Here is a 17,221-nt window from a genome sequence, read left to right on the forward strand (position 1 = left end):
TAGCATATGATTAAAGTGCTGTGAGGTGCATGCTGCTAGGGCACCACTAGCATATGATTAAAGTGCTGTGAGGTGCATACTACTAGGGCACCACTAGCATATGATTAAAGTGCTGTGAGGTGCATGCTGCTAGGGCACCACTAGCATATGATTAAAGTGCTGTGAGGTGCATGCTGCTAGGGAACCACTAGCATATGATTAAAATGCTGTGAGGTGCATGCTACTAGGGCACCACTAGCATATGATTAAAGTGCTGTGAGGTGCATACTACTAGGGCACCACTAGCATATGATTAAAGTGCTGTGAGGTGCATGCTGCTCGGGCACCACTAGCATATGATTAAAGTGCTGTGAGGTGCATGCTGCTAGGGCACCACTAGCATATGATTAAAGTGCTGTGAGGTGCATGCTGCTAGGGCACCACTAGCATATGATTAAAGTGCTGTGAGGTGCATACTACTAGGGCACCACTAGCATATGATTAAAGTGCTGTGAGGTGCATGCTGCTAGGGCACCACTAGCATATGATTAAAGTGCTGTGAGGTGCATACTACTAGGGCACCACTAGCATATGATTAAAGTGCTGTGAGGTGCATACTGCTAGGGCACCACTAGCATATGATTAAAGTGCTGTGAGGTGCATACTACTAGGGCACCACTAGCATATGATTAAAGTGCTGTGAGGTGCATACTACTAGGGCACCACTAGCATATGATTAAAGTGCTGTGAGGTGCATACTACTAGGGCACCACTAGCATATGATTAAAGTGCTGTGAGGTGCATACTACTAGGGCACCACTAGCATATGATTACAGTGCTGTGAGGTGCATACTACTAGGGCACCACTAGCATATGATTACAGTGCTGTGAGGTGCATACTACTAGGGCACCACTAGCATATGATTAAAGTGCTGTGAGGTGCATACTACTAGGGCACCACTAGCATATGATTAAAGTGCTGTGAGGTGCATACTACTAGGGCACAACTAGCATATGATTAAAGTGCTGTGAGGTGCATACTACTAGGGCACCACTAGCATATGATTAAAGTGCTGTGAGGTGCATGCTGCTAGGGCACCACTAGCATATGATTAAAGTGCTGTGAGGTGCATACTACTAGGGCACCACTAGCATATGATTAAAGTGCTGTGAGGTGCATACTACTAGGGCACCACTAGCATATGATTAAAGTGCTGTGAGGTGCATGCTGCTAGGGCACCACTAGCATATGATTAAAGTGCTGTGAGGTGCATACTACTAGGGCACCACTAGCATATGATTAAAGTGCTGTGAGGTGCATACTACTAGGGCACCACTAGCATATGATTAAAGTGCTGTGAGGTGCATACTACTAGGGCACCACTAGCATATGATTACAGTGCTGTGAGGTGCATACTACTAGGGCACCACTAGCATATGATTAAAGTGCTGTGAGGTGCATACTACTAGGGCACCACTAGCATATGATTAAAGTGCTGTGAGGTGCATGCCGTTCTTTGAACGGTGCTTGTGTGTGCGTGTATGTTTCTGTCTGCGTGTAAGTGAGGGCCTTAAGCCTCATCCGATCATTGAAGGTGGCACAGCGGGGCAGCACGCCGCCGATCACCGTGATGATGCCCCCCCTGCCAGGAACCGGGTGTAGGCAGACGTAGCGTAGGAGAGTACAGCAGACTGATCGACACTCCAGTCAGCTTCTATAGTAACCCGAAGCCCTAGTTAGTTAGCGCCCGTTGTGAGACCTCATCCACGACTCCACATGGCTATTGCCTGCCATTGGTGGATACTGGGTCACATGCTCATCCTCGAGTAAAAAAGACAGACATACTGTAGTCATATTCAACCCCTGTTTAAATGATGGATAGTGTATGTGTGCCTTGTGCAGATGGAACTGTTTACAGCTTGCCAAGTTTGTTTACAACCTCACAGTCAATTAGTAGACAGCATGTTTTTATTTTCTCTCCCAACCAGAGAGCTTTCTACAGGGGCTTCCGCAGTACGAGGTCGTTCACCCCTACCGAGTGGACGCCAAAGGTCACTTCCTGTCCAACTTTGTGTCCCACCGCGTCAGCCGGGTACAGCGGAGGGAAACCCAGGGGGAACCAGGAAATCCTACACGGGTGTTCTACCAGTTGCAGCACGGTGGCCACAATCTGCACTTCAACCTCACCCTCAACCCACACTTGCTGGCTCCTGGTTTCCTGACTGAGCGAAGGTACGGAGGCATGGAGGGGGCCAAAATACGCAGCCATGGCCCTTCGCTGTGCCACTTTATCGGGGACGTGTGGGACCAGGCAACCATGAAGGGGAGGGCGGCTATAAGCACTTGTGACGGCCTGGTGAGTGAGAGGGGGAGATAGACCGTCACTGCGAACATACTGAGACCGTCACTGCTAACCTACTGAGACCGTCACTGCTAACCTACTGAGACCGTCACTGCTAACCTACTGAGACCGTCACTGCTAACCTACTGAGACCGTCACTGCTAACCTACTGAGACCCTCACTGCTGACCTACTGAGACCGTCACTGCTGACCTACTGAGACCGTCACTGCTGACCTACTGAGACCGTCACTGCTGACCTACTGAGACTGTCACTGCTGACCTACTGAGACCGTCACTGCTGACTTACTGAGACCATCACTGCTGACCTACTGAGACCCTCACTGCTGACCTACTGAGACCGTCACTGCTGACCTACTGAGACCCTCACTGCTGACCTACTGAGACCGTCACTGCTGACCTACTGAGACCGTCACTGCTGACCTACTGAGACCGCCACTGCTGACCTACTGAGATATCTGTTTTTACTTTCACATCCTAAAGGGTCATGCAAAACGTTTAACTTCTAGAACTTCTCTGTTCCTAGGGTAACAAGTCAAAGTAGAAATACAATTGATCAAAAACATAATGTTGATCGATGCCAATGACTGGTCCTATCCCGTTTTTGTTTTCCGCTTTGGTTCTGTGCATGAGACTGGATGAAAGTGTTTGCTAAATGGCATATATTATTATACAAAACCAAAGAAGATTTATTACATTTTTAGGTGAAATTGTAAATGACGATTCATTAGAGGTGTATTTAATTCCTCTAGCTCTGATAAAAATATGCTAATGCTTTGCAATAAGCAGTAAGTACTACTGTATAATGTTGTATGCCACACTGGCTTCAACTTAGTTTCAATCTTTAAACACACGTCTGAACAGATGATGTTTAAGTACTATTTTTTATAGTTGTCTCTGAATTCATTATGTGCTGTTGGCCTCATTCCTGCTCTGTTAGTGTAGTTATATTATTAGATTGCACCATCCATGGAAAACCAGTGACTGGTTGGTGAAGGCACCTGTGAGCTGTGCTTGAGAGGATGCGTTTGACATCACAAGTGTTAGAGCACCTTTCATCTAAAATCAGGCTGGATGTCATCGATGACATGTGGGTGTGAAACACATCATCATGCTTCCATGAACAGAACAAGCGATGGAGCCTGTGTTGTGTTTACGCATGATCAATTTACCTCTCATTGTCTTACTTATCCACTAGTGTAGGTCACTCAAACTGAATCATAAAGCATGTGTTCACTGTCACATCTGTGACCGCTGTCCACATACCACCTCTCCTCTGTGACCGCTGTCCACATTCTACCTCTCCTCTTTGTTCACTGTCACATCCCAGCTATCCTCCGTGATTGCTGTCCACGTCCCATCTCTACTTTGTGACTACCGTCCATGTCCCATCTCTCCTCTGTGATTGCTGTCCACATCCCATCTCTCCTCTGTGACTGCTGTCCACGTCCCACAATATCATACTGTTCATTATTACTGTATTCCTTTCTCCCTACAAGCCCTATCAACATCATACTGTCCATTATTACTGTATTCCTTTCTCCCTACAAGCCCTATCAACATCATACTGTCCATTATTACTGTATTCCTTTCTCCCTACAAGCCCTATCAACAACATCATACTGTCCCATTATTACTGTATTCCTTTCTCCCTACAAGCCCTATCAACAACATCATACTGTTCCATTATTACTGTGTTCCTTTCTCCCTACAAGCCCTATCCAACAACATCATACTGTTCATTATTACTGTATTCCTTTCTCCCTACAAGCCCTATCAACATCATACTGTTCCATTATTACTGTGTTCCTTTCTCCCTACAAGCCCTATCAACAACATCATACTGTTCATTATTACTGTATTCCTTTCTCCCTTTCTAATAATATATCTCTCAATTTCTGCCTTTTTTCCACTTGTTCTAGAAATTCAAACATTTGCATGCAAACCTAAACATTTGTGATACTTCTAAGTTTAAGTGACTGTAAATGCTTGTTTTCCCCACAATAAGGGACTTTTGGCCAAAGGGGAAACTTTCTCAGAGTATCCTCTTAAATGTCCATGTTCTTGAACAGTCAACTTCTAGCTGAATCCAAGGTGTATATACTGTATAGTGAATCTGTCCTTTTAAACTCTTTGAACCTGGGGGAGGGGGACTTACTGGACTGGAAATGTTGTTTCTTTAAAATGATAGCAATTGGATATATTGAGGAGAGATCGACGGGCTCCAGACCCACAGCGTATCATTTGGCACAATGCCACATCTCGCTCTAAGTTCCACAGCTACGGCTGAGCCAGAAGCCCAGAGGCCAGACTGCTGGGTTGAAGACTGTCATAAGTCTAAATCATTGTTGCGGAGCATTCGCGATTTAGCCATTATAGTTATGACTCAATTTCAGTTGGTGCGTTTTCTCTCATACGTCCTTGTTTTGCTCCCAAAGGGAAGGGAAAATAATCACATGATAAATCCCAAGATAACTTGTGTTTATGTAATACTGTAACCTAATGGCACATTTTCATGAAGCTGATTGCATTTATTTCTCTCTGAAGCAATTTTGCCCCATCTCTCACCCAGTAGAATGTGCTAACTGTGTTCTTCCCATATCAGAGCAGTTGTGATCCCTTGTTCTCCCAGTAGAATGTGCTAACTGTGTTCTCCCCATATCAGAGCAGCTGTTCTCCCAGTAGAATGTGCTGTGTTCTTCCCATATCAAAGCAGTTGTGATCCCTTGTTCTCCCAGTAGAATGTGCTAACTGTGTTCTTCCCATATCAGAGCAGTTGTGATCCCTTGTTCTCCCAGTAGAATGTGCTAACTGTGTTCTTCCCATATCAAAGCAGTTGTGATCCCTTGTTCTCCCAGTAGAATGTGCTAACTGTGTTCTTCCCATATCAGAGCAGTTGTGATCCCTTGTTCTCCCAGTAGAATGTGCTAACTGTGTTCTTCCCATATCAGAGCAGTTGTGATCCCTTGTTCTCCCAGTAGAATGTGCTGTGTTCTTCCCATATCAAAGCAGTTGTGATCCCTTGTTCTCCCAGTAGAATGTGCTAACTGTGTTCTTCCCATATCAAAGCAGTTGTGATCCCTTGTTCTCCCAGTAGAACGTGCTAACTGTGTTCTTCCCATATCAGAGCAGTTGTGATCCCTTGTTCTCCCAGTAGAATGTGCTGTGTTCTTCCCATATCAAAGCAGTTGTGATCCCTTGTTCTCCCAGTAGAATGTGCTAACTGTGTTCTTCCCATATCAAAGCAGTTGTGATCCCTTGTTCTCCCAGTAGAATGTGCTAACTGTGTTCTTCCCATATCAGAGCAGTTGTGATCCCTTGTTCTCCCAGTAGAATGTGCTGTGTTCTTCCCATATCAAAGCAGTTGTGATCCCTTGTTCTCCCAGTAGAATGTGCTAACTGTGTTCTTCCCATATCAAAGCAGTTGTGATCCCTTGTTCTCCCAGTAGAATGTGCTGTGTTCTCCCCATATCAAAGCAGCTGTTCTCCCAGTAGAATGTGCTAACTGTGTTCTTCCCATATCAGAGCAGCTGTTCTCCCAGTAGAATGTGCTGTGTTCTCCCCATATCAGAGCAGCTGTTCTCCCAGTAGAATGTGCTGTGTTCTTCCCATATCAAAGCAGCTGTTCTCCCAGTAGAATGTGCTAACTGTGTTCTCCCCATATCAAAGCAGCTGTTCTCCCAGTAGAATGTGTTTTACTGTTTTATTCCCCTCTTTTTACCCAAACAATGTGCTTGTTTAGGACTGTATTTTTTTGTATTAATAAAGTATTTCTGACCAACTTTCTCCCTGTACAATATGATCACTATGTTTTTCTCATAACAAAAGCAATACTGACCTACCTCCCTCTGTAGACTGGGCTGTTCAAGCTGTCCCAGGAGGAGTTCTTTATCCGGCCATTGGAGCGGTCTAGTGATGAGTTGACGGCACCACAAGTCCACATTATCTACAAGCGCCACACCTCCCCCACCCAAAGCCAGTTGGTACAGCCCATCTCTGGAGACCATACCACCAACGGTACCTGTGGGGTCAAAGGTGAAGCCTCCCGTCGTGACCTGGCATCACACACTCCATTATAGAGGCCTTAGAGGATGTGGCTGTTCCAATACTTTAAAGATGCACCTTTCCTTCCCTTCCTTGAACTAATCACCAATCTCACAATGTCGGATTGGACAAAACAAAGATCCCACTTCTGACAACAACTGATTTTACATGTCAGATCCAACCAAACCCATCCAGATGGTGCCAGATCAGTCATGCTTTAGGCAAGGGAGGATGCATTTTCTAAGTATTCAAACAGGGCCGATGCACGGAGAGATCCCTATCCCAACCTGGATCTATCACACAAACACATACACATACACTGTACACACACACACACACACACACACACACACTGAATTCCACTCTCTAGAGGTGGAGGAAGACGGCCTAGGAACTGTTGGGCTGGTAATGGGGCCTGTTTGAAATACCAGGAGCCTTAATTAAGCCCTGAAACACATTGACGGATGAAATATCCGAGAGGCAGTATTATGCAAGAGAGATATGTAAATATGCCATTAGGAATTCATTGCAGGCCCCGGGACTTGAACTATTTTGAAAATAACTCTTTCGAACTCACTTGAACGTGCACTTCACTGGAGTCTTGACTTCACCCACAGGGAATAGGTCAAGAGAATTGTTGGAATATCCTGCAGATGGCTGGGGATGCTAGAGAGAACCAGGAAAGATCATCTGGCTTACCAGGCATTTTAGGAGAGACTGTAAACTTCTGTCTCAAGCATGCATAAAATCCCCACTTCCTCTCTCACAGGGTTAAGCGTGCGTAAAGCTCACTTGAATTCCCTCAAGACATTTAGAAAAGACTGAATTGTCTCTGTTGTATGTTTCTTTATAGAGTACATGTTATGTTCAACACAATGCATCAGTGTGTACTGTATAGGGTTCTAACGCTGTTGGCACTTAGCTGACTCTTCATACATATGATGTACAGTTTTGGGTAAATTCACTATTGACTATAGTTGGTGTAACTGACCTGATCAAACACATAACATGTTTTACATAAACATGCCTTACTAATATATGGTGTAACGAAGTTCAAACCAATCAAGGATAACACAAAACAAGTCTGACTTATATTTGTCATGGCTCCGCCCTCAGATCCCGCTGCGGCGTTGGAACATGTGGAGAGGCAACGGGAGCGCTGGGAGAGACGCCAGCGGAGGAAGAGGAGGATACGCCAGCGTTCCATCAGCAGGGAGAAGTGGGTGGAAACGCTGGTGGTGGCCGATTCCAAGATGGTGGAGTACCACGGCAGCAAGGGCGTGGAGAGCTACGTACTGGCTGTCATGAACATCGTAAGTGTCTGCTAGCCGTCTGTACTGGCTGTCATGAACATCGTAAGTGTCTGCTAGCTGTCTGTACTGACTGTCATGAACATCGTAAGTGTCTGCTAGCTGTCTGTACTGACTGTCATGAACATTGTACATATCTGCTAGCCGTCTGTACTGACTGTCATGAACATCGTACGTATCTGCTAGCTGTCTGTACTGACTGTCATGAACATCGTACGTATCTGCTAGCCGTCTGTACTGGCTGTTATGAACATCGTAAGTGTCTGCTAGCCATCTGTACTGACTGTCATGAACATCGTTAGTGTCTGCTAGCCGTCTGTACTGACTGTCATGAACATCGTTAGTGTCTGCTAGCCGTCTGTACTGACTGTCATGAACATCGTTAGTGTCTGCTAGCCGTCTGTACTGACTGTCATGAACATTGTGTCTGCAGGCCCTCTCTGTCTCACTGGGTTTTCTTTTGGTAGGGTGTCAGCAACACCAAAGTTGTGAGTTTGATTCCCACTATTACCAAATATGGGCTAGTGTGCTGGGTGTCAGATGGAAGTAGCCTTTGGTCGGCTGAAATTAACTTTTTTTTTATTTCCAGTGCAAACTTCTTGACCCTACTCTAAATCCATCCCAGTAACTTTCTTATAGTTCTAGGGAACTAGGTTTCAAATAACTTGATTTACACATTAGCTTCTTTGCTTAGGTAGGCTGCAGCCTTGACAGTAATTCTGTTGTAGGCGATGTTATGTAACATCCATGTCAACAACATCATCCAAAACATCCCATCTTGGCTGGCTCAATGCTAGATGCTTCCATGTGTTTCACCCTCATCTCTGTTATATTAGTATTGTGACATGTTTGGATTTATAATTCCTTCCCCATGTCCTGTAGCCCTCATCCATCTCTTATCGCTCCTTCCCCATGTCCTGTAGCCCTCATCCATCTCTTATCGCTCCTTCCCCATGTCCTGTAGCCCTCATCCATCTCTTATCGCTCCTTCCCCATTTTTTTTATTTTATTTTTTTATTTCACCTTTAGTTAACCAGGTAGGCTAGTTGAGAACAAGTTCTCATTTGCAACTGCGACCTGGCCAAGATAAAGCATAGCAGTGTGAGCAGACAACAAAGAGTTACACATGGAGTAAACAATTAACAAGTCAATAACACAGTAGAAACCAAAGGGGGAGTCTATATACAATGTGTGCAAAAGGCATGAGGAGGTAGGCAAATAATTATAATTTTGCAGATTAACACTGGAGTGATGAATGATCAGATGGTCATGTACAGGTAGAGATATTGGTGTGCAAAAGAGCAGAAAAGTAAATAAATAAAAACAGTATGGGGATGAGGTAGGTGAAAAAGGGTGGGCTATTTACCAATAGACTATGTACAGCTGCAGCGATCGGTTAGCTGCTCAGATAACTGATGTTTGAAGTTGGTGAGGGAGATAAAAGTCTCCAACTTCAGCGATTTTTGCAATTCGTTCCAGTCACAGGCAGCAGAGTACTGGAACGAAAGGCGGCCAAATGAGGTGTTGGCTTTAGGGATGATCAGTGAGATACACCTGCTGGAGCGCGTGCTACGGATGGGTGTTGCCATCGTGACCAGTGAGCTGAGATAAGGCGGAGCTTTACCTAGCATGGACTTGTAGATGACCTGGAGCCAGTGGGTCTGGCGACGAATATGTAGCGAGGGCCAGCCGACTAGAGCATACAAGTCGCAGTGGTGGGTGGTATAAGGTGCTTTAGTGACGAAACGGATGGCACTGTGATAGACTGCATCCAGTTTGCTGAGTAGAGTGTTGGAAGCCATTTTGTAGATGACATCGCCGAAGTCGAGGATCGGTAGGATAGTCAGTTTTACTAGGGTAAGCTTGGCGGCGTGAGTGAAGGAGGCTTTGTTGCAGAATAGAAAGCCGACTCTTGATTTGATTTTCGATTGGAGATGTTTGATATGAGTCTGGAAGGAGAGTTTGCAGTCTAGCCAGACACCTAGGTACTTATAGACGTCCACATATTCTAGGTCGGAACCATCCAGGGTGGTGATGCTAGTCGGGCATGCGGGTGCAGGCAGCGACCGGTTGAAAAGCATGCATTTGGTTTTACTAGCGTTTAAGAGCAGTTGGAGGCCACGGAAGGAGTGTTGTATGGCATTGAAGCTTGTTTGGAGGTTAGATAGCACAGTGTCCAAAGACGGGCCGAAGGTATATAGAATGGTGTCGTCTGCGTAGAGGTGGATCAGGGAATCGCCCGCAGCAAGAGCAACATCATTGATATACACAGAGAAAAGAGTCGGCCCGAGAATTGAACCCTGTGGCACCCCCATAGAGACTGCCAGAGGACCAGACAGCATGCCCTCCGATTTGACGCACTGAACTCTGTCTGCAAAGTAATTGGTGAACCAGGCAAGGCAGTCATCCGAAAAACTGAGGCTCCTGAGTCTGCCGATAAGAATATGGTGATTGACAGAGTCGAAAGCCTTGGCAAGGTCGATGAAGACGGCTGCACACTACTGTCTTTTATCGATGGCGGTTATGATATCGTTGAGTACCTTGAGTGTGGCTGAGGTGCACCCATGACCGGCTCGGAAACCAGATTGCACAGCGGAGAAGGTGCGGTGGGATTCGAGATGGTCAGTGACCTGTTTGTTGACTTGGCTTTCGAAGACCTTAGATAGGCAGGGCAGGATGGATATAGGTCTGTAACAGTTTGGGTCCAGGGTGTCTCCCCCTTTGAAGAGGGGGATGACTGCGGCAGCTTTCCAATCCTTGGGGATCTCAGACGATATGAAAGAGAGGTTGAACAGGCTGGTAATAGGGGTTGCGACAATGGTGGCAGATAGTTTCAGAAATAGAGGGTCCAGATTGTCAAGCCCAGCTGATTTGTACGGGTCCAGGTTTTGCAGCTCTTTCAGAACATCTGCTATCTGGATTTGGTTAAAGGAGAACCTGGAGAGGCTTGGGCGAGGAGCTGCGGGGGGGGCGGAGCTGTTGGCCGAGGTTGAAGTAGCCAGGCGGAAGGCATGGCCAGCCGTTGAGAAATGCTTATTGAAGTTTTCGATAATCATGGATTTATCAGTGGTGACTGTGTTACCTAGCCTCAGTGCAGTGGGCAGCTGGGAAGAGGTGCTCTTGTTCTCCATGGACTTCACGGTGTCCCAGAACTTTTTGGAGTTGGAGCTACAGGATGCAAACTTCTGCCTGAAGAAGCTGGCCTTAGCTTTCCTGACTGACTGCGTGTATTGGTTCCGGACTTCCCTGAACAGTTGCATATCAAGGGGACTATTCGATGCTATTGCAGTCCGCCACAGGATGTTTTTGTGCTGGTCGAGGGCAGTCAGGTCTGGGGTGAACCAAGGGCTGTATCTGTTCTTAGTTCTGCATTTTTTGAACGGAGCATGCTTATCTAAAATGGTGAGGAAGTTACTTTTAAAGAATGACCAGGCATCCTCAACTGACGGGATGAGGTCAATGTCCTTCCAGGATACCCGGGCCAGGTCGATTAGAAAGGCCTGCTCACAGAAGTGTTTTAGGGAGCGTTTGACAGTGATGAGGGGTGGTCGTTTGACTGCGGCTCCGTAGCGGATACAGGCAATGAGGCAGTGATCGCTGAGATCCTGGTTGAAGACAGCGGAGGTGTATTTGGAGGGCCAGTTGGTCAGGATGACGTCTATGAGGGTGCCCTTGTTTACAGAGTTAGGGTTGTACCTGGTGGGTTCCTTGATGATTTGTGTGAGATTGAGGGCATCTAGCTTAGATTGTAGGACTGGCGAGGTGTTAAGCATAACCCAGTTTAGGTCACCTAACAGAACAAACTCTGAAGCTAGATGGGGGGCGATCAATTCACAAATGGTGTCCAGGGCACAGCTGGGAGCTGAGGGGGGTCGGTAGCAGGCGGCAACCGTGAGAGACTTATTTCTGGAGAGAGTAATTTTCAAAATTAGTAGTTCGAACTGTTTGGGTATGGACCTGGAAAGTATGACATTACTTTGCAGGCTATCTCTGCAGTAAACTGCAACTCCGCCCCCTTTGGCAGTTCTATCTTGACGGAAGATGTTATAGTTGGGTATGGAAATCTCTGAATTTTTGGTGGCCTTCCTGAGCCAGGATTCAGACCCAGCAAGGACATCAGGGTTAGCAGAGTGTGCTAAAGCAGTGAGTAAAACAAACTTAGGGAGGAGGCTTCTGATGTTGACATGCATGAAACCAAGGCTTTTTCGATCACAGAAGTCAACAAATGAGGGTGCCTGGGGACATGCAGGGCCTGGGTTTACCTCCACATCACCCGCGGAACAGAGAAGGAGTAGTATGAGGGTGCGGCTAAAGGCTATCAAAACTGGTCGCCTAGAGCGTTGGGGACAGAGAATAAGAGGAGCAGGTTTCTGGGCATGGTAGAATATATTCAGGGCATAATGCGCAGACAGGGGTATGGTGGGGTGCGGGTACAGCGGAGGTAAGCCCAGGCACTGGGTGATGATGAGGGAGGTTGTATCTCTGGACATGCTGGTAGTAATGGGTGAGGTCACCGCATGTGTGGGAGGTGGGACAAAGGAGTTATCAGGGGCATGAAGAGTGGAACTAGGGGCTCCATTGTGAACTAAAACAATGATAACTAACCTGAACAACAGTATACAAGGCATATTGACATTTGAGAGAGACATACAGCGAGGCATACAGTAATCACAGGTGTTGAATTGGGAAAGCTAGCTAAAACAGTAGGTGAGACAACAGCTAATCAGCTAGCACAACAACAGCAGGTAAAATGGCGTAGACTAGGCAACGGGGCCAACAGATAGAACAAACAAGCAGAATGGAGTACCGTGATTAATGGACAGTCCAGCGTGCATCAGCTATGTAGCCAAGAGATCAGTGTCCAGGGGGCAGCGGTGGGTGGGGCAGGGAAGCTGGCCTGGCGAGTGTTATCCAGGTTTAAAAAAAACGAACAATGACTAAATAGCTTGTAGCTAGTTAGCTGGTTAGCTTCTGGAGGTTCTTGAGTGTGTTCTAAAAATAAATAAATAAATAATAGCGATTCCGTATCACATTGGGTGAGGCAGGTTTCCGGAAGGTATAAACAAATTAAAAGTCAAAAGAGATAGAAAGTAAATATGGGTCCGGTGAGCGTTTGAGACGCGGCGATTCAGGCGGTTAGCAGGCCTGTGCTAACAAGCTAACAGTTTGTAGGCCCGGGCTAGACAAGGTAGCAGTTAGCGGGCCGGAGCTGGACAAGCTAGCAGTTAGCAGGCCGAATTAGCAAGCAGGGAGATAGCGAGGGCTAGAGAGTTAGCCTTTGGGGGACGTCGCGATGGGGTGAGTCTGTTTATTCCTCTTCATGCGATGACATCGGTAGACCGGTCGTGGGCCCGGGTATTGTAGCTCAGGAGTATGCTACGGTGGTAGCGCAGGTGCTACGGCCGGGCTAGCTTCAAGCTAAGTGGGTGGAAACGCTAGCCAGGAGTAATCCGAGGTTGCGGTTTAGCTAGATAGCTAGTTGCTGAAAAATCCAGCTGAAAGATGTTCCGTTTGCGGTGGGAATCCGGGGATGAAAAATAAATAGGTCCGTTGTGCTCTGGTTAAAGTCGCGTTGTACGAACAGGCGAGAGCTTTCCGAACTACAGGTTAGCTGATGACCGGTTAGCTGGAGACCGCTAGCATACCCGCTGGTTAGCTGGCTAGCTTCAGTTGAGGGGTTCCGAAGTAAATATAAATACTTTAGGAAAAATAGCTACATTGGGTGAGTCGGGTTGCAGGAGAGTATTTGGAAGCTTAGGGTTTAGCAAAATGTTTTCAAAGAGATATGTGGAGAAAATATGTAAAAAACGAAAAATAAACGATATATACAGGGACACGACAGGACAGGACGACCTACTGCTACGCCATCTTGGTAATGTCCTGTAGCCCTCATCCATCTCTTATCGCTCCTTCCCCATGTCCTGTAGCCCTCATCCCTCTTATATCACTCCTTCCCCATGTCCTGTAGCCCTCATCCCTCTTTATTCACTCCTTCCCCATGTCCTGTAGCCCTCATTCCTCTCTTTTATCACAACTTCCCCATGTCCTGTAGCCCTCATCCCTCTCTTTTATCGCTCCTTCCCATGTCCTGTAGCCCTCATCCCTCTTTTTTATGTATATATTTTTTCATTTTCCAAATGACTACAACTTCCTGTGCACTGACCCTTGTGTTTTTAGCACTTCCTGGACGGAGGCCAGACCAAGTCATCTGACCTCGTCCTCGCTCTATTGCCGTTGAGCGCATTAGGAAACTTTTTTCCAAAACACAGTAACTGTTGGGTCCGGCTGCAGCTGTCAAGGAGGGCTAGCACAGGACGGTGTATCAGGAAAGGGGATTTCAATAACAGAGAGCTCCCCTGGCTTCACCGGATCAAGTGGACAATAAGAAGAAGAGGAAACACACATTATCCTGCACATCCTCTCAGGTGTCTTGTTTTCAGCCCTGCAAACCTCTGCTTTGAACTCCACAGCCTCCTGTTATTGTGTCAAGGGAGACTGTAGTGATCATACAGTGAGTGAAGCGCACTTCCACGGTAACGGAATTACACTGAGACTCCGATTTTTCACTTTTTAAATATATACCAAACAAAAACCATTTGATTTTCAAAGTAAAAAAACAACTCTATGCTGCACAACTACTTTTAACAATTTCCACTGAACATTTCACAAAAACACATTGCCAGACCTTGTGCTTAGAGTTCTATGGTTTGTTAAACTTTGAAATCAATCGTTTTTGTTTAGTATACAGTCGTGGCCAAAACATTTGATAATGACACAAATATTAATTTTCAACAAAGTCTGCTGCCTCAGTTTGTATGATGGCAATTTGCATATACTCCAGAATGTTATGAAAAGTGATCAGATAAATTGCAAAGTCCCTCTTTGCCATGCAAATGAACTGAATCCCCCAAAAACATTTCCACTGCATTTCAGCCCTGCCACAAAAAGACCAGCTGACATCACGTCAGTGATTCTCTCGTTAACACAGGTGTGAGTGTTGACGAGGACATGGCTGGAGATCACTCTGTCATGCTGATTGAGTTCGAATAACAGACTGGAAGCTTCAAAAGGAGGGTGGTGCTTGGAATCATTGTTCTTCCTCTGTCAGCCAATGGTTGCCTGCAAGGAAACACGTGCCGTCATCATTGCTTTGCACAAAAAGGGCTTCACAGGCAAAGATATTGCTGCCAGTAAGATTGCAATCAACCATTCAGAGCTTGCTCAAGAATGGCAGCAGGCAGGTGAGTGCATCTGCACGCACAGTGAGGGGAAGACTTTTGGAGGATGGCCTGGTGTCAAGAAGGGCAGAAAAGAAGCCACTTCTCTCCAGGAAAAACATCAGGGACAGACTGATATTCTGCAAAGGGAACAGGGATTGGACTGCTGAGGACTGGGGTAAAGTCATTTTCTCTGATGAATCCCCTTTACGATTGTTTGGGGCATCCGGAAAAAAGCTTGTCCGGAGAAGACAAGGTGAGCGCTACTATCAGTTCTGTGTCATGCCAACAGTAAAGCATCCTGAGACCATTCATGTGTGGGGTTGCTTCTCAGCCAAGGGAGTGGGCTCACTCACAATTTTGCCTAAGAACACAGCCATGAATAAAGAATGGTACCAACACATCCTCTGAGAGCAACTTCTCCCAACCATCCAGGAACAGTTTGGTGATGAACAATGCCTTTTCCAGCATGATGGAGCACCTTGCCATAAGGCAAAAGTGATAACTAAGTGGCTCTGGGAACAAAACATACATTTTTTGGGTCCATGGCCAGGAAACTCCCCAGACCTTAATCCCATTGAGAACTTGTGGTCAATCCTCAAGTGGTGGGTGGACAAACAAAACCCAACAAATTCTGACAAACTCCAAGCATTGATTATGTAAGAATGGGCTGCCATCAGTCAGGATGTAGCCCAGAATTTAATTGACAGCATGAGAGGGCGGATTGCAGAGGTCTTGAAAAAGAAGGGTCAACATTGCAAATATTGACTCATGTAATTGTCAATAAAAGCCTTTGACACTTATGAAATACTTGTAAGGATACTTCAGTGTCCCATAGTAACATCTGACAAAGATATTTAAAGACACTGAAGCAACAAATGTTGTGGAAATTAATATTTGTCTTTCTCCAAACTTTTGTCCACAACTGTACATTTTAAAGTGAAAAATCAAGAGTTTCCTAATTCTGTTACCATGGAATTGCCCTGAAGCAAAACAAACAGAGATGTCATCATCTTCCTCGGGAGATGCAGGAGCTTTCCATTGTCTAAGTGTGTTGACTAGACTAGTGTGAGGACGGCCATGTTGAAACTCATTAAAAGGGTGAAGAAAGATGGTATTTCGACAGCTCTCACGTGATACTGTCCGTCTGTCTTCTGTGGGATGCTGTCCTCAAACTACATTGATATGCAGGATGACAGAGTATTTAAATATAGTATTTAAATATTCCCAAAACTTATAATAGTGTTTTGGGTCAAATGAAATGCAGCTAGTGAGAGAGTGATGTGTCTCGATGATGATCTAAACTACTGGTATTTATATTCTCCGCATTACAACGACATATACATTGGTGGTGTGCAGTTTCACTTCAAAACGCCTTTCATGTTGGGAACAGTTTGGACCGTACCTAGTATGATAGACCAGTTGTATCAGTCGGGTACATGGCAGCAGGCACAATGCCTATTTGAGTTCCAGTGCAGTGCTATTTGTTCAGCTATGCGTTTCATCTCTTTTATACTGAAGGCTTTCCCTGCCTTCGGCAGTGGAGCAAGTACTGGGACTCGGGGACAAATAGCATTTATGATGAAAGAGTCCCTTCATACATTGTGCTGGTGATATGCTGTCTGCAATGTCACTATGACGAAGCCCTGCCTGCAGAGTTAGAAGTTGGTTTGACACCAACAAGGGACGGTCATGGATTCCAATGTGACCAATGTCAGGATCATTTTTGAAAAAACGTTCACACAAAGTCAAAGTAAACATTTAAAAAAAAATGTACGTTCATATTGTTTCCACGGAGGGGATCCCGATTTGACCAATGTCAGGGGAATTTTTTAAAATCCCCGAAACTCAGTTCATAATATCAGCTCAGCTCAAAAGTCCCAATATTATTCAATACCCACATAAGGTTGCGGTTTGGTGTGGCTTTGTAAAGTTCACTGGACCAACTTTTGGTCCTAAATCAGACGAAGTAGGCCTATAATTTGATACGTTTGACCACCACTGCAAGTATTGTTAATGACTCATTTTCTCAAGCGTGAAATCCAAAAGCTTTGGTCCATGACCACAATGCATCACTCTGACCAATGATGACTCAATGGAGAAGGTAAATATTACTCAGTGTTGTTGTGAACAGATCAGAACACATCCAAACACATTAAAAACCTTTATATAGAGCACACATCTATGTTGTAAAGGACATACTAAGGTGTTATACACTGCTTTATTTTAGGGCTGTTCCTGGAGAGATACCCTCCTGTAGGTTCTCACTCCAACCCTGTTCCTGGAGAGCTACCCTCCTGTAGGTTCTCA

General features: G+C 45.7%; 1 protein-coding gene across 1 annotated transcript in view; it reads left to right on the forward strand.

Annotated features, from left to right (window-relative positions):
- The window catches only part of LOC109885136 (A disintegrin and metalloproteinase with thrombospondin motifs 7), a 47,266-nt gene that overhangs the window by 5,075 nt on the left and 24,970 nt on the right, over positions 1–17,221 (forward strand). The window contains exons 2-4 of the mRNA XM_031817904.1: positions 1,969–2,336; positions 6,195–6,375; positions 7,501–7,697. Coding sequence (XP_031673764.1) covers positions 1,969–2,336; positions 6,195–6,375; positions 7,501–7,697 — 746 coding nt within the window. The remainder of the gene's footprint in view (positions 1–1,968; positions 2,337–6,194; positions 6,376–7,500; positions 7,698–17,221) is intronic.

Source organism: Oncorhynchus kisutch, unplaced genomic scaffold (assembly GCF_002021735.2).
Source record: "Oncorhynchus kisutch isolate 150728-3 unplaced genomic scaffold, Okis_V2 scaffold1190, whole genome shotgun sequence".
Classification (NCBI taxonomy): Eukaryota; Metazoa; Chordata; class Actinopteri; order Salmoniformes; family Salmonidae; genus Oncorhynchus; species Oncorhynchus kisutch.